Source organism: Dermacentor andersoni, chromosome 5 (assembly GCF_023375885.2).
Source record: "Dermacentor andersoni chromosome 5, qqDerAnde1_hic_scaffold, whole genome shotgun sequence".
NCBI lineage: Eukaryota > Metazoa > Arthropoda > Arachnida > Ixodida > Ixodidae > Dermacentor > Dermacentor andersoni.
Genome location: NC_092818.1, coordinates 128,077,000 through 128,095,190, shown reverse-complemented (window position 1 = coordinate 128,095,190; position 18,191 = coordinate 128,077,000). Strand labels below are relative to the sequence as shown.

Genomic DNA, 18,191 nt, shown 5'->3' with positions numbered 1-18,191 from the left:
TCAGCAACCTGTCGCTCAATCTCCTTGCGGAATGCCACTGGCACCCTGTACAGGTGTGCTTTCTCCCGTGTTGCATTTGGAAGCAGTGCAATTTTATGTGAACCTACCAAGCATTTACCTGGTCGTTGAGAGAATACCTCCTGAGCTTCTCCTAAAACTCTAAGTAGCTCGTCACACTGTCGCGCCGTTAATGTCTCATTCTCCACTTGGAACTGTACGTTTTCTTCCTTCACTGTAGGACAGGGGGCATGCGTTACTGCACCGAACTCTTCGTCCGATTCAAACACTACGCCTACATTATAGGATCTCGCCATGTATGGCCGCAGGCGATTCGCATGCACCCACTTGGTTCCCTCTTCAAGCTGCACAACATAACTGTTGTCCCGCTTCTTCTCCTTTATTACCGCTGGCCCTTTCCATTTTGGCTGCAGTTTGCCTATTTGACCACCATCCAACACTAGAACCTTATCACCTATGACAAATTGCTTTTCCCTCGCCCTCAAATTGTACTTCTCAGCGTACCTTCTTTGAATCGGCTCAGAATGTTCATTAACCTTAGCCGATGCTTCTGCCATCTTAGTCCTGAGATCCCTCAAGTACTGCGCCGCTGGCTTGTTCAACCCCGTAGGTAGTGTCCACTCTCCAGTCCATGTTTGCCGAATGATGTCAAGCGGCCCACGCGGTGCTCGGCCAAACATCAATTCGAACGGCGAAATTCCTGTTATATCATGAGGCACTTCCCTATACGCCCATAACACGCACGGAACGTAGCGGTCCCAGTCCCCTTTGTGATCATGGACAACGTGTCGGAGCATTGCCTTAAAGGTGCCATTCCACCTTTCAACAATTCCGTTGCTTTGCGGGTGCTCTGGAGTGGAAAACCGCATCTTCACCCCTAACCGCTCCATGAGTTCCTGTGTTAACCTTGACACAAAGTTGGTGCCTTGATCACAGCAAATCAGTTCAGGCGTCCCGTACCGCGAGAACACTTCTATCAACGCCTGACACGTCACTTTCGCAGTGAGGCTCCTTAAGGGAATCACTTCCGCCCACCTTGTGCATAAGTCCACCACACTCAAGGCATAGCGGTGCCCGCGCATCGATGCCGGGTCAAGTGGCCCTATACAGTCAATGTATACAACCTCAAAGGGTCGCTCAGGCCTCGTCAATGGGGTGATAGGCACGTTGTCTTTAAATGACGGTCGTGCAAAGGTCTGGCAAGTATGACAAGTTCGACAGTGGCGCTTTACATCCGCAACTATAGTAGGCCAAAAGAATGCGCTCCTAAGCCTTTGCTTCGTCTTTTTCTGAGAGAAGTGGCCGCCACTGGGTCTATCATGCGCGAGCTCTAAAACTTCTTTCCTTTTTGATTCGGGCAACACTAATTGCCTGTGCAGTTGGCCGTTAATCCTCTCGTCATGAAAAAGCATACCATCTTGTACTTTCATTCCATGCGTACCGTCTGCTGCTTGCTTCCATGCTTCACACAGCGAGTTGTCCTCTTTCTGCTCGACCCTGAAGCTGGCCGCAGGAGATGCATCATCCGAACCTATAGCTTCGTTTCCAGCCAGGCCGACGGACGCAATCATAACATCCTCCTCCGCCTCTTCGTCGTCATCGAGCTCTGGACCCCCTTCTGGCCAGTCTGCGACTGCATTTTCTGTGGTGATAAACGCTTGCTCGAGAGTGGCTCTATCCTGCGCATCTTCATCCAGCTCCATTTTCGCACTTTCCAGAAGTTCGTGCGCCTCTGGCGTTAACAATGCACCTATGCCTTTTGACAACACATCAGTGACTGCACACAGAATCAGCACCTGTTGGTGTCTGCATCCATCCTCTCCGGCTAGGGATAGTGGTAGATAAAGTAGGTCCGCGTCAACAACCTGACCAAATGCGCCCTTTAACTTAATTTTACCTGAACTCTTGCCCTTACAAGCCTCGGGTACCGTCTCTGTCCTCAACACAGTTATCTCTGCACCTGAATCGAGACAAGCCTTGACGGAATTCCCCCCAACTTCCAAATCGACCCAGTTTAACACCTCCGACGCGGCTTGCTGGTTTACCCTATCACACTGCTCCACCTGCGGCTGAAAACTGTCAGATACAATTATCTCCGCCCTCGCTACGATTTTGCTGTTCTCTTCCTCGGGCTGCACCTTCTCGAAACCGTGCCGCGGGTCTGGACAATTGCTAGCGTAGTGTCCAAATTTCTTGCATTGGAAGCATCGGATAGCTCCCGTTCGAAGTTTCTTGCCTGCATTCCCTGTTTGGCCACTCGTCCTCCCCACGCGTCTGTCTCCTTCAGAAAGTGGCTTATCCGAACGCTCTCGGATCCAGCCCACACGTCTGCTTTCCTCATATGTCTCGGCTAGCTCGGCAATTTCGCTAGCAACAAGCCAGTGCGTGACTTCATTCTGCATGACATATGTCCTTACTTCCTCTGATAATATTTGTTTAAACCTATCGGCGATAACCAAATCTTTTAGATCCTTCAAGGTTGTGACGTCCCTACTCTTTAGGTAGTATGAGAACAAAGTTTCTAACCTGGTCGCCACCTGATGCCATGAATCATCCTGTTCTTTCTTTACAGAAAGGAATAAGCGCCGATACTCATTAGGAGTCATTTTAAGTTCCTTTAGAATTTTTTCTTTCAGTTCAGGGTAAGGCATTACGCTACCGTCCGACTCGCTTGCTACAAATGCTCTCATCTTCTCATTCAGGAACGGCAGCAATATCACTCCACGAATATCCTCGGGGATTTGCAATGTTTCAAAGAGAGTGTCCACGCTTTTAAACCATGCGGGCACTGTGGGATCCGCCTCTGGCATTGGAGCAAGAACTGCCTTCAATTCTTTCGCATACTCCCCCAGCTTGATACCCGACAACTGCCTTTGTCCGCGCTGTGCATCCACCAGCGGCTGTAGCTGCATTTGAGCGAGCTTAATTTTTTCCATCTCTAGCATTAGTCTGAGCTTCTCAAGCTCAAACACTTCTTTTGTGAGCAATTGCTCACCCTGTCGGATGGGTACATTTTCCCCTTCTTGACCAGCCCCTGCGGCAGCCATGTCGCTCTCCGCCATCGTGAGATGTCCTACAAGCTTCGCTTTAACTCGAGAATATCACTTAGGCGCTAGCCCGACAAGGTGGACCAAGAGACAACAGAAAAGTGCCCTACCTTGACCATTCCTGTCTCCGCCGCCTGGACTGCCTCTCCGGGGTGTTGGCCCTCCTTGGTGCTCCTGACAACTCTCTGTCGCAGCAACCGCTGATAGTTGTCCGGTGCGAAACTATTCCGCAAACTTCCAGTTCCTTTTTCCAGGCTGCTCACTGCTCTCGAACTCCACGTCGCTATGCCGCCCTCGACATCACCTGCGCTCCTGCGGTTCTCCCCGTCAGCCTTGCCGACTCGAACTCCGCGGCGCTGTGTCGCTGTGCCACCTGTGACGTCACCTGCGCTCCCGCGGTTCACCCCGTCAGCCTTGCCGACTCGACTCCGCGGCGCTGTGGAACCCTTGACGTCTTCTGCGCTCCTGCGGTTCACCCTGTCAGTCTTGCTGACTCGAACTCCGCTGCGCTACGTCGCTATTCCGCCTGTGGCATCTCCGGCATTACTGTGGTGTGCATCTCCGAGATTCCTGCAGCTCCGTTCAGCAACAGTGAGCCTGCTGCAGACTGTCCAGCTTGCAGCCTTGCTCGTAGCTTTCTGCGCCGTCCTTCCGACGCTGATGTCGTGTCCTTTCTTGGGGCTTCCAAATACTCCCGCGCCTGCTTGCTCTCCGCCCAAGCAACCAACACGTCACTTGCCTTCAGTAGAAAGACGTCGCGATCCTGCCGACTGCGCCAGTTGATGTTCGCCTCGATGTCAGTGAGGGAAACTTGAAGATGTTGTGGATGTCGCGAAGTCACATTACAGTAGGCACGCCAGTGACGCTGATTGCAATGAGGTTAACTGTTTATTAAGATAGAATATGCAAGCGATAGAAAGGAAAATATTTACACGGACATCACTACGAGTAACATGTTAGAATTTTGGTCTTCTTTCTTAGCCGAATCTCCACCGAATCCCCTCCAACGGCCCCGCACGTACATAAAAGCATCCCCAGCAACCCCCTCGCCATATCGTTCGTCCAATCACACTGCGGTGCGCGCAGTGTACACACAACGGGGCTCCAAGGTGACACTATCGGGAGTTCCAATACGTCCAGGCCGTTGCCACAAATCCTTTGCAGTGCAACGAGCCCCCTTTTGTCTCACAAGTTCGCAAAAGACACACTTCCACGAAGAAAGCACTTCCACGCTCCGTTGGGGCATCTGGACAGTTTGCGAATGTCTCGGCCTAGAGCGGTTCAGCGACGAGGGGTTGACTTCAAGGCCAGGGCACTGCTTCCGCGAACCGACTGGCGGAAGCCCGACACACAGTCACCCCGCTTACGCGCTCTCCGTAGACCGCGGGTCCCCCACCCCCGATGGCTATAAATCGCCGCCGTCTTGGTGTCGAACCACGCGTCTCTTTTGACCACCCCGCGCGATCCTTGCATGCAGCCGTCCGCGCAAACAACGCCGACCTCCACTGTTGGTTTGCTCAAAACTAAGCGCAACTAATTGTTTGCTGCTTAGAGAATAACCTCTAAATTGTAATTAAACCCGAATACATGCAAGTCAAAATTACTATTCCCATCATAAAATGGTATATTTTATTTATTTCTAACAGCTTTTCTTAGACGCCGCAGTGGCACTGTCAGCGCAAGATGCTATCCGCAAACACAAAACCCTATTTTAAAACTCTTCACTCCTGCGTGCGCCAACGCTAACACCCACAAAACTCTTGGGGTCCCAAACTATTGGGGCCCTAATATATGCCCCTATTTGAAAACTCTCTGTTTCTATTATGTATTAATTAAATTACATGCTTCATCATTTGCTCGTGCTGCATTTTGACTGATTTTGCACCAGTACCAGGCACCAGTTATAAGTGATAAAAATTTAACAGGATAAAGAAAAAGGTAACATTGGAATAGCAGCTGTGATACATTCAATTAGGTATATCTCGCTAGTAGATTGTGATTGACGTTGAGGAAAGTATTTCCTTCATGAATAATATTAAGGCTCCTAGAAACTGTTGCTTTATTACTTTTCTATCAAATCTATATTGCCTGGTTCCAGTATTCATTGATTTTTACCTCAGAATGCCATTGAGTATTGTGTAGTAACCTTTAACAGTTGCATCATGCATACAACTTTTCATGTTCCAGACAAAATTAAAGTAGTTTGGGTGTGTTTTGTATTGCATGTGGTACATCTATTCTTGTTAGACAATGATAACTGCTCTCAATTCATTGTGGCCTCTTTCAAGAAAGCACACAAAGTTTTCAAATTACTGTGATATAATTTCCTTCAGTGGTTTGCTGCAGAGAACTGTCGCAATGCACGTGAAGGAATTGGGAATTTACATCAGTACTAGAACGAGATTTTTGAGTCAGAATGCTGTTAGCACACGCAATTTGCTACACTGTATACAATCGCTGCAATGTTGCTACATTTACTAAAAATTTTTGCTAGTGAAAGTGCTAAATTAGCGGATACTGGTATACCCTTGATTGAGTTTTCTAATTGTGTTCTTTTGTCTGAAGGCCCCTGAACAGCCCCCTTAAGAAATTTACGGTAAAAAGTAGAAGTTGTACGGTGCCATATTAGGGAGCCTATTATTGCAAGACTTTTTCAAATTGGTTGATGAGAGGAACTAGGAGAAATATGAATTGTCACATTGCCATGGCTGCCAGGAGGGGAAGTTCATTGCCAGCACACACCCTATGCCTCAACTATCATCTGCAAGCACCATTTCTTCCCTGCCTTGTTGCGTGCCATGGCCAAAGGACCACGTCACGTTTACGTCACGAGCCCTGCCTACCTTTCTTTTCTCTCTTCCTTTTTTTCCCTTTTTCTTTCTTTTTTTGCTGGGCAGCGTACTTCTGTTGTCGGTATTATGTAACCTATATTGGATGACTGACTGAAGTCGTGTGTTATAATTGGTGACATTGCAGGTATTACGTAAAGGCATTTGTGCGTGTAACCTTGTCCTTCTGGCTGGGAGCCCTTTGAGAGGAAGAGTGTGCAGTTTGATAATGTGCAGACACAATTACCATCATGTCATCTATGCACTGCACTTGTCTGTTTGCAATGCCCAAACCTGGTGAGGGTCCCTTTGAGCAGAATGAGTAAACAGGCATTTTGATGGCTCGGCCAACATTGCAATGCAAGTTGGTTACACGATCACTTACTCGTTAAGTCTTAAGGTGCCAACAGTTGTTGCACCAACTGGCCGCAGTGTCCTGGATTTTGATAGTGTCTGCTCGAGCCTGTTGAAATTTTTGTCACTGAAAATGGACTACAGTGTATTCTAAAGAAGCCAAAGACTAATCTTTGCAGGCTTCAAGACCTTTCGCCACAACAACCCAGATAGCAGAAGATACTTTGACATCACATTGACATATATAGGCATGGGTGTTTAGGTGCGAAATTTAAGAAAAGAAATTTGGACATTCAGTTTCTGTCCTAATTATCAACCCCTTACTGCAAAATCAACAGAAATGGAGTTTTTAAGCACTAATGTAGCGTTTCTCTTTTAGCTTCCTTATAACTACTATTATTATTACTGCACTTTGTGGTAATGTTGATCTCATTCTGCCATGCAGTGCTTCATGAACTCGATAGTGCAATGCCTGGCGCACACCCGACCCCTGCTCGAGTATTGCCTGAAGGACGGCTATGTCTCCGAAATAAACAGCAGCACCTCTTCCATGAAGGGGGCTCTCTTTGAAGGTACGTGGGCAAGTGATGGTGACTGAATGTTCACGGTGCATCGGCATGTGTGTATTCAAATTTCTGAATGAGCCACTTCTTATTTGCATCTTCTCTTGTCTTGTGAATGCTCATTATGCGAGTAACTCTTGTTCTGCACGTGAGACGCCTTGACAGCTAGCAAGGATTTTAATTTTACAGCTCCAAAAAAGCCTTTGCTATGTCGTCTAGAAATGTTTTGAGACAAAATTCAAGTCTTGTGCGGCAAGAGAAAAGTACAGTCGGACTTTGTTAATCCTACATTTAATACTCCAATCCATGTTTTAATTCAATCTGGTTCAAGAAAGCCTAAGAAGGAGCACATGCTACTTAAGCACTTAATTTAGTCAGACAGCCTCTTGTCAGAAGGTAGTGGTGAAGTGTAACAATTGCCCATAAATGCCTGGAGCGAATTTGCAAAGCTGGAGTTTTTTTTTTTATGCTTTTGTTTGCAGCAGTTTGTTTCGCTTTAGGTATTATGTATACTTAAGATTACATCATGACATTTTGTGTTTCATCAAGGTTTTGACAAACCGTGTACTGTATAGACTCGTTAAAGGCCAAAGCAAGGAAGAAATTTCCCTTGCTGATATCGCATGTAACATGCTTACAACGAATGTATGATATAATATATTTTCGTGTTGGATGCAGCTTCATTGCAACGAGGTCTGACTGTTTTGAAGGTATATTTCCTACAAATGAAACTGCAGATGTTTTTAGACTTCACCTGATTTGAGCGTTCTTCCTCTTCATTTCCCGCAGCCTTCGCAACACTCATGAAGTCAATTTGGAGGTGCAGCAATGGTGAATATGCCATCAGCCCTCAGGCGTTTCGCAGCCAAATACAGAAGTTTGCACCACGCTTCATGGGCTACAGGCAGGTCTCTTTTAAAATTTTTGTTCTTTTTTTCTCTTGCTGCTTAGTTTTTTGTGACAAATTTATTTAAGCTAAATTGAATATTGTGCCAGTAACTGTGAACTTTTGCTGCCGTATACTATGAATTTGTAATGTATTGCTTGAAAGCCACATGTATGCCAAAAAATGTGTGTGCATGTGTCATCACTGTTTGCTGCATATTCGGCGCTGCTTGGCTTTGACATATGGCACTGTCGATGAACATCTGTTAGAGGCTGACAGTCATAGCTAGCTTTGTGAGGGTGGTGTTGACTGATAGAGAAGGCTGATCAGTAATGCATAAGTGCCTTGTTGTGTGCAGCACTTGAGCATTACGTGCAAACGTGTGATAAATTTTTGCTGTGGCAGTTAGTATGGGCTCGTTCTGTATTTCATTTTTCTGACCCTTATTTACGTTCGTGCTGCTTTTTCAGCTCAGTTGTAATTGTGTTAACTGTAATAAAGCTTTTAAAATATCCGTTGCTTTGCTACGAAGGGCCACAGATTTTGACTATAAGAATTGGGTAGAAAGACAGACAAGAGTATTAAATAAATAAAAAAACCATTTGGTGGCACTCTTCCATCGCACCATTTCAAAGGGTGCGATCACGCACATTCAGGCCAGCTTGTAGAATTTTTGGTGGCATTTAAGGCTCCCTTGTGAGTGGCCCTTTGCAATCTTTATGATGGTTGCAAGCTTCAATGTTGGCTTGTTTTGGGTATGGACACACTATAGTTCTAAGCTTCCCCTCATTATTGTTTTGGTAGTGTGTGTAAAATATTTACTTGCTGTTTTGTCTGCAGTCAACAAGACTCCCAGGAGTTCCTGCACTATCTACTGCAAGGTCTTCATGAGGACATTAACCGAATCACCTCAAGGCCAAGGCACCTTACCACGGAGATAGATGACAATCTCAGGTTGGTGGAAAGCTTTAATACTGCTTCATTTCAGTGCTTTCATGTTATGTCTGTGGGAGCCAGTATTACTCTGTATTTGGCACAAAGGACAAGCACTGAACTGAAGGATTTGTTGAGGTGGTAGCATACATACATAAACAGGCATGAAACATTGTTTCATTGCTGCTATTTACCATGAAAACTGTTGAATCTTGCATGTTTTTGTTCTGCATTTTTCTTTTTCTATTGTAGCGCTGCTTTCTGTCATTCTTTTGGGCCTTGGTGATATGAATAATAAGTAAATTAATAAACATATATGGGACATAAGCTGCAAATTTGGTTGCAATTAATGGCGGCACATAGCTCACGTCATATGTATATTTCATGCCTGTCTATATACATTAATTACAGCCACGTCACATCTTCTTCACAGAACTCATCATTCCACCGCGAAATCACTAACACTGTCTTGGCACTCTTTGGCCATACCTGGCCCTTGCGCCACTAACCAACACGCATTCATTCATTCATTCATTATATAAGTTAATTGTGTAAAAAAAAAAACCATTCCATCCAGTGCTTGTTTCTAGTCATCCATTCTGTTCGGTGTTTATTGTGCATTGATATATATATATGTCTCGTATTAAATACCACGAACATGCACAAGTCGCAATCATATTTCAATGATTTCCCTCCTTGTTACTATGAAATGTTTTAAATGTATGAAATTGACTCCTCGTATATGTATTCCTGTGGTGTTCGAAGGATCACCATCAACCTTAGCAGTATAAAAAGTGGTAAGACTTCAAGATGTTCTAGGTTTCATTCTGTTCATGGTTACATTGCACACCTAATGTAAAACATAGCCTGTACACCATTGAACCTGACTGTTATAAAAGTGCTTTTCATTCTTTCTGCAAGTTTGACTGTAAAGACTGTATGGAAGTTCTATTGAGGACACCTTGCAAGACACATATAATGCCTATGCTCTGCTAGAACTTCGCATATGTGGTTATTGGTGCCTGTGGGAGTATGGAACTTCGAATATCATACCTAAGATTTCATTATTGCTAATTTAAAGGTAAACTTTCAGTATTTCATTCATGCATGAGAAAATGTTCTGGTAAGATCCTGTACAAACATGAAATTGCAAAAATATAGAAAAGTATACGGTCAATGTTTTGGTAGAAGGTACATTTACGATTGCTTCGTGCTGGTAGAAATAGTGTAGGACCATTTTCAGAAAATTTGAGACAGCATGACTACAATTGTTTCGATGTTCCGTCAGTCATTAGGCACTTATTGTGTAAAATAAGAACAGGTTAATTTTAATAATATCCCATAAAGCACAGATAGATAGATGGAGCACTGGCATGTAGAACTAGTTGAATCCTAGCAAAGGTTGTGGCTCAGTTTTCTTTCTTTTTGTGCTGACATTACTTGCAGTGAGTCTCAGAAAGCAGCAGAGGCCTGGAAACGATATCTGCGATATGACGACAGCAAGATTGTGGGTAGGTATAATTTTCAGAAACGTAGCTGCGAGTTGACTGTGAATACTAGATACCATCGTGAAACTTCAGGGAAAACAGACTTAATTGTTTTTACAATATAATTTATTAATTGTGGTTTTAGCAAATGTGCTGTGGTTGAATTATTGGTTGTACAAATGATTCACAGTGCAGATTCATCCTCCTCTCATCTGCAGTGTGACTCTCATCTGCCTTGGCCAGCTTGCAAAATTTAGTGCCCACAGGAATTGCTGTAAAAGTTCCTCTGCTCTGTTTGACTTGTTTGCAAATGTGCTGATGGAAAAAAATGGAAAAAGACACAGGTGCAAAAAATTAGCTGTTCGGAAAGACCTTGAATATTGTTGAGTTTTAGATTTGATTCTGGGGTTTTCCGTGCCTGAACCGCAATGCGACACAGGTACGCCGTTCTGGGGCACTCCAGATTAATTTTGACCACCTGGGGTTCTTTAACGTGCATCCAATGCACAATACTTAAGCCTTCTTGCCTTTTACCCTCGTCAAAATATGGCCTCCACGGCCAGCATGTGATCGTCCCGCACCCTCGGGCTTAGCAACGCAATGCCGGTCGAGTGTTTCATGCATAAGTGGCTAACGCCAGTTACATGATTAAAAAAAATTTCAATGGCTTCTGATTACTACGAGGCACCTGATCCATCTGATTTTGAGCAGTCCTCTCCTTGGCAGTAGCCTCCACAGTAATTCGTTTTGTGGCAGCTAATTTCTTAAACTGCCAGAATCAAATGTGTACTCGGAAGTAATGCTGCAAAAGCACTTCACATTAGTTCACGTAGTGTTGCATGTGCACGTGGGCCTGTATTTGGTAAATATTCTTGTTTTCTATTCCTTTTGTCTTCATCATGGGTCTTTGCTTTTGCCTTTGTCATTGGCTCGGCCGCTTCTGCATCACCATTATCACTGGGATTGGCCAGTAGGTGTGTTGCATTTTAAATCAAGGCAGTGTGCTCAGCCATAGTGGTTGAAGCAGGCATTTACAGAGTACCAAAAAAACTACTCAATGAACCCTTAACAGCTTTTCACTTTAGAAGAAGTTCAATGTGGTTAAATTCAAGCACATCAATTGTACAGGGAATCGCCATTGTGCCTTCCCACTTCTCGCTCTTGTGAAGCTGCCTGTAACTTGCGGTATTGTTCTTTTCTCGAGTGTCTGTTCCACCAAGTTTCTAAGTCTGATGGCATTTTGTAGTGCAAGATGACTGGCTGTGTGGACATGGTGGACTGAACTGTTAAATGTCCTTCGTTCTTGCTGTAGTATAATAGAGCATCATGTGACGCTCTGCTGTGAGAACAAGAACTACATAGCACATTGGTTCACTCTTCTACCTGCGTAGTACCATTAAGTTGCATTTCAATTCATTCTTCAGCAGTAATCGCTGTTTGAGCGTAAATTGATCAGTAATAGCTGTTTGAACATTGATCCAGCAGTAATCGCTGTTTGAGCGTAAATTGATCGGTAATAGCTGTTTGAGCGTAAATTGATCGGTAATAGCTGTTTGAACATTGATCCAGCAGTAATCGCTGTTTGAACGTAGATTGTGTGTTCCTTTTCATACTTTTGAACCCCTTTGTAAAAGCACTTTGCCTCTTGACCTGGCACCCACTGTAGTTGCTGTGGAACTCTGCTGCTGAACATGTGGCCGTGGGTGCGATTCCCAGCTCCCGTGACCACATTCCGGCAGGAGTGGAATGCTAACATGCTTTTCTATCGAGTTTTGCACACATGTTGATTAAGGCACCCCAGCTGGTCTCCCATAGTTCCAGTATTGCTTTGAGGCGTTCAAAATTGATCAATCACGATGTGGCATCAAGGTGTTTGCCACTGACCACTCTGCCTATTCCTTATACAGACTGCTTCGTCGGCCAGCTGAAGAGCACGCTCAAGTGCAGTGTCTGCGGCCACAAATCGGTGACCTTCGACCCCTTCTGGGATCTCTCCCTCCCGATACCCAAGGTGAGAGCCGCCTTTGCACATGAATTCCTTTAAAGACAAGCTTTTGTTACATGTTACCAGCACAAAAGCTGTATGCAGAGGGAGGGCACAGACACCACAATGCAAAAGTGGCAAAAGAAAGAAACTAGTAAAGAAAGTGGCAGCAAGGCAGGACGTCCCAGCTTTGTTCTCAGCTCCAGACAGGTTGGCACTTGTGTTCCCAGTCGTCATTGACGTGACTAGGAAATCCGCCTGTGCAAAAAAGTATGCCTTTGCACTTCTTTACACACAAACCACCCGAGTTTTGTGCAGAACTGGGTGCATTTAGAAAATACCGCTCTCGATCGTGTTGAAGATGCTATATATAGGACAAACTGGAAGTTGACTAGGTTGACTAAATGATAGCCTGAGACAACACAGCATGCATGTAGAAGCAACAGCAGGGCGATGACATCTAGCTGGACATAGTCAAAGATGTCAGTGTCGCTTGCTTTTTGATAACATAAATATCCTATGTCACTTCAAATCAGAATAGAATAGATTGGTTTTTGTGCCTTTTTGCAGCAAAAAAAAGGGGAGGGTGGGAATAACTGTCAAAGTGAAAAGGCGGGCGAGTTGGTTGCTGCAGTTTATATTCATATTGGCAGTGAAAAATTGCAGAGAACACGCAGACGAGAAAACAATATAGATGGAGTGAGTGCTGGTATTTACATCAACTGAGTGTTATTACGTTGTTGCAAATATGCATACCGGCCCGAACAATTGTGCACAAGCGAGGGTGAAAATGCCCTTAACGACCAATGTGAAAATACCCGTATCAATGTCCTAAAGAAATGTACTATACTAAACATGGTTGCCGCTGCATGCTTGCAGAACTTTCGTTCAAGTACTGATACTTTTCTCATGCTAGTGCCACACTGATGGAGTGTTCACACATTTATTGTGGTTGTTGCTGGTGAGCAAGAGCTTCAAAAATCTCTCGCTTTGCTTAGTCCTCACTTACCCAGTCTACATTGTTTCTTTGTGTGCATGTTTCCTCAAATATTGCACTGCCAACATGAAGAAAAAGTATAGGAATAACTGTATTAGCGCTACTTCTGTTGGTATCACAAAAAGGAATAATCTCTTAGTCAGAAGATGACTTACATGTATGCACGATAATAATACTGTTTGGTGCAATCCTTGTTTGGTGTAGGCCCATGTTGAGTAAATGTCAGTTGTAATCCAGTGTTTGTGCTGTCTGTCTTCTCTTTGTGTCCCATTTGATTTTGTGCTAGTAACATGTATCGCCAATCCAGCAGCCAATTAACCTTTCTAACAGCATTAGTTGTAGCCCTGTGTTTAATTGGGAGCAGACGAGTTTAGGACCTTGATTCAATGCAAAAAAATATGAATAGTCAAAAGTATGATCTCAGAACCCCTTTTATTCCATCGCATGTGAGCTGTGCTTTCATCGAGCCACACTAACATAAAATTCATGCTCAATAGGAGTAAAGCCCAACCTTGATATAATGAACATGAATATCATGAATTATTCAATGTAATTCAGTAAATCTAAAGCAGTTATCGGCGATATCAGCATGTAAAATATGTATGCTTGTAACTGTTATCACATGCAGTTAAACTGCAATATAACGAAGTAGGTAAAATTGGCAATTTGCTTCATTATATCGAAGTTTTGTTGTATTGAAATTCGACCTTTTATGCAAATAAGTACAGTCGCCAATCGATTTTTCTTGCATGGAAAGGGGCTGCAGCATTTTCCGAATTGGGCGATCGAAAAACGCAAACTTGAATAAGAAAATTTAATTTTTATGAATTTGGCAGTCAACGACCAATGATAAGGTTTCATGCCACATCGACGATATCTTTACACAGGTGATACGAATTAAGCGAAGCCAGCCACGCTTCCGCGTGTACTCCGCTCCCGCGGCTGGCAGTGTCACCCGCACTGGGACGACGCTATCATGAAATGCGCCGGTGAATTTAGAAGGCGGAGCGTTGTGGACACACTTCTGCGCCATAGCCTTCACAGTGCAAGGCATTGAAGAAGGAACGGGAGCACAGTGGAGGCCGTGTTCGATTTCCAATAACTCCGCTTCATCTGAATGCATTGAAGTACTTTTTGTTGCAAAGTATTTCTGAAATAGCCTATTTTCACGTAAATGGTTTTCTCCACTTCAATAAAAAGTGGTTCAGGGCCCCTTTAAAGGATAAGTGTCTTGCATTATTATATTAAGTAAACAGCCTTATTGGCCATCTAATATCTATATCCCTTCACGACGGAACCGTAAATGGATGCTGTCTGCGGCGGTGACGGAGCTTGAAGAAAGTGCTATTTTAGGTATAATGGTCACGGCAGATGGTGTCACTATTGTATAAAGTGTGTTGCGATGAAACACCTTTATATTTATTCCGATAAGAGGGCACAGGTTCTGCACCTAAAAATAGTATGAAACGATACCTACTGCTGAATAGCACGTCCACTCAACATTTCATTGAGAGTGATTGTGTTCGAGTCTGGTTGTCTGAGCGATACAGTGTGCCATCCATTGTTATGTACACTGTGAATGGGATGAAAGTTATCGCATCTTTGCTTCAACTTCATGTTTGATCATGTAAAGTCAACAATGTAAAAGTATTGAAAACTATTAAGAGCTTATTAGAATGTTTTAGTAATGATTATTTCATTCAAACACAAAATTGAATAGTGACTGTTCGATTCAAGGACCATATGAGCTCGTTATTTTATTCATTATCTGCAAATTTAGAATATTCGCACAACCATAGTATACGATGCAGGAACAGCTACAGCTCTGCTAACATAGCTTCTATCCTTGTGCCATTTGAGCCCTACCCTTTTCAAACTGTTTCACTGGCTCTATCACCACTATGGCTTGCTATTGCCAGAGTTTATCACTTTGCACAGCCGTTGACAAGAGCAGAATAGATGGAGTAATGAGGATCATCATTATATACCATCGCTTTCCTTGTTGTGCCATTTAGTGTTCCTTTGTTCTGTGTCCATGCATATACTGACTGTTTATGTGCCTTTGCAATTGTGCAGAGCTCAGACCCTGTCACAATCCAGCAATGCCTGAGCCTTTTCACCAAAGAAGAAGTGCTCGACGGTGACGAGAAACCTGTAAGTTTAAGCTTGCCCATCTGACATACGTACACTGTGGCTTGCACACCTCATTTCACCTAACCGAGATTGCAGACATCAGGCTAGAATAGTAATTAACGTGCCTACATGCGGCCTGGTGACATCTATGTCGCCGTCCTCTGTTCCCCGTATCATCCAAACTTTCATTATGCGTGTCCCAGGCAGGGTACCAAACCGTAACTGAACCGAAAACTGAAAAAAAAAACCACATTATTTTTGATAGAACCTGAACTGAACCGGGATGTTACAAGTTTTTTCACTCGGGTCCGATACTGAACGGAAAGAATAATGGTTTTCAGTTCAGGTAGGCCACCTTTTCTGGAGTTTTTCATCTATACATTGCGTGCACTTGTGACTCAACTATGCTGATTCACATACGTAAATAATACTGGTAAATAATAATGGTAAATAGATGCCAGCTTTCTGTAATTTAAAATGTAGCAGCTTTCAGTGTATCGCATCCGGGGGCAGACTAGGTTTTGTTAACGCACCAATATTCGCATCATATCTGGTGCCTTGACTCGCCAAACTGTGAGGCGTGCAAAGTACCTGAGACAGTGGAGCATGCATACTTGTTGGTTGCCCCAAGTGTGCCTGTGAATGGCAGACATTGGTCTCTTCGTTAGCACCAATTAACAGGCCTTTCAGATAAAGTGTTACTATGCCATCAACTGGATATATCAATGAAGCGAGCCATCAGAGCTCTCAGAATATTGAGTTAACAAGAGCCTAGATTCAAGGTGGTAAACGGGCCCTTTGAGCACAAGCATGTATATAATTGCATGCTACTGCCTGTCCTTATCATTACTCCTTAGTCCCCTATTTTTTTCTTTCTTTTTCCATTTCCTCCTGAGCAGAGTAGCACGCTGGATAACTATCTGCGTTCCCTCAATATATTCTCTCTCTCTGTCTCCCTCAATAAAGTTGTAATAAAACTGCACTTAGCAGCTTCACAACACAGGCTCCATTGTGTTCTTTCGCACTTCTTTATTCTCTTTTCTCCCCCTGCCCCTTGCCTTGTTTCAACTTCTTGTATTTTCAGGCCGTCATAGGATTGCTTCATTCCCCCCAGCATTGTTTGCATCCCTCCTGGGATGATACCTGAATATATTCCCAACTGTTTAATCCATGGTGTCATTGGGACCAATGTATCATATGGCCTTTAAGTGTCCTTGTTGACTTGCCGTTTTGATCACACGAAATGGTCCGTTATAGGCCGGCGTTCAGACTTGGCCCTCTTTTTGCCAGTACGAAGTCATCGAAGTCGAGTGTTAGTAACGTTGTATTCTGCCTCTTGTCGAAATTTTTCTTCATTCTTTCACGATACCTCGATCTACTATCTTCAGTTCTTGCTGCTTCTGTGAGCTTTGTTCTTGTCAATGCCGAGGCTTATATCCATGGGCAGATAAGCTGGTCTCCCAGTTGCAGCGAACAGAGGAGTGCATCCCAGGTCAGATGTATACGAGTGGTTGCGGTGAGCTACTGCCTCTTCCAGACATTTACAACCACCTGGCAATGCTGTAGTGGGCACATGCTAACGCATTGTTTGGTGTCCCTGGTAGCCCTTTCAGCTATCTCATTTGCAGTAGGATGGTAGGCCACAGTGAACCGTAACTTGATGTTACGCTTTTCAGCCCATTCCTCTAGCTAACGACTTCAGAAAGCAGGTCCATTGTCGGAGACAATTACTTTTACATTGCCAAACATTTTCCTGTTCAAAAAGGAAATTACGCTGTTAGCGTCTTCTTTACCAGCTTTTGCTGCAATCATCCTGGTGTGCTCGTCAATGCACAACAGGAAGGCTTGTCTCTCCTTAACTCCTTCAAACTTTTTTTCGTAGTTGCGGGAAGTCTAGATGAACAACCTCAAATGGGCCTGTTAGAATATTGTGGTATAACCATTTTTTGCGTTGGTTGTTTAAATCTTACTTTGTTAATCTGGCATTTATGACGTGATAATGCATAGTCTTTTGTTTCTTGCTTCATACGAGGCCAGGAGAACCTTTTTGTCAATTTCATGCAGGTGCTCCAAAAGCCATCATGGCCTCCTATTTCCTATCATGATACAGTTCCAATATTTTTGGAACCAAGGAAGTAGGAACAGCAACTCCTCCATTTTTAGTATGTTACAAAACCTCGGTTCCTTCCCACATCCTTGCAACATTTGCCTCTTCATGGTTGTCTGGAAGCATAATGACTAATTGTGATATTGCATCCATATCCTTCATAGAAGCTCCCGGGCGATGAACTACTTCAAAATAAAAATGCTGTAGTTCAGCCATCCAACGGGCTATCTTTCCTTTCAGTTCGGCCATCTTCAATATGTACGTTAGTGCTTCATGGTCTGTGTAAAACTTGAACTTTGCACCTTCCAAATACGAACGGTAGTAGCGAATGGCTTTTAAAATGGTGAGACCTTCTTCTTCTGTTGTGGTATAGTTCAATTCAGTTTTGTTGAACGTGTAGCTATAGTATTCAACTACACAAAGCTGTTGGTTTGGTTGTCGGGATGAGTCTCTCTGATACAAGACTGCTCCCGTTCCATAGTGAAATGCATCAGTATTCTATTCGAAGGGCAGCGCAAAGTCTGGTAAGCACAACACAGGATCTTAAAATATTATTCGGACCAGTTCTCGGTAGGCATCACCACATTCTTCTGTCCAACAAAAGGGAACATCGTTTTGTTGACTGCACTAAAATATGTAATAAAACTGCACTTAAAAGCTTCACAACACAGACTCCATTTTGTTCTATCGCACTTCTTCTTTATTCTCTTTTCTTCCCCTGCTCCTTGTCTTGTTTCAACTTCCTCTATTTGCAGGCCGTCATAGGATTGCTTCAAAAGTTTCGATTCACATAGATTACAGCATTGGTGTTCAGTCTACATAATCCTTTTGCCACTATATATGCAGCCTGAAAA

General features: G+C 43.9%; 1 protein-coding gene across 2 annotated transcripts in view; it reads left to right on the top strand.

Annotated features, from left to right (window-relative positions):
• Positions 1–18,191, top strand: part of LOC126531127 (ubiquitin carboxyl-terminal hydrolase 2-like) — a 275,489-nt gene that overhangs the window by 246,302 nt on the left and 10,996 nt on the right. For both annotated transcript variants that reach the window (XM_050178540.3, XM_050178539.3), the window contains exons 5-10: positions 6,693–6,819; positions 7,600–7,714; positions 8,537–8,650; positions 10,076–10,140; positions 12,024–12,127; positions 15,174–15,251. In XM_050178540.3, coding sequence (XP_050034497.1) covers positions 6,693–6,819; positions 7,600–7,714; positions 8,537–8,650; positions 10,076–10,140; positions 12,024–12,127; positions 15,174–15,251 — 603 coding nt within the window. The remainder of the gene's footprint in view (positions 1–6,692; positions 6,820–7,599; positions 7,715–8,536; positions 8,651–10,075; positions 10,141–12,023; positions 12,128–15,173; positions 15,252–18,191) is intronic.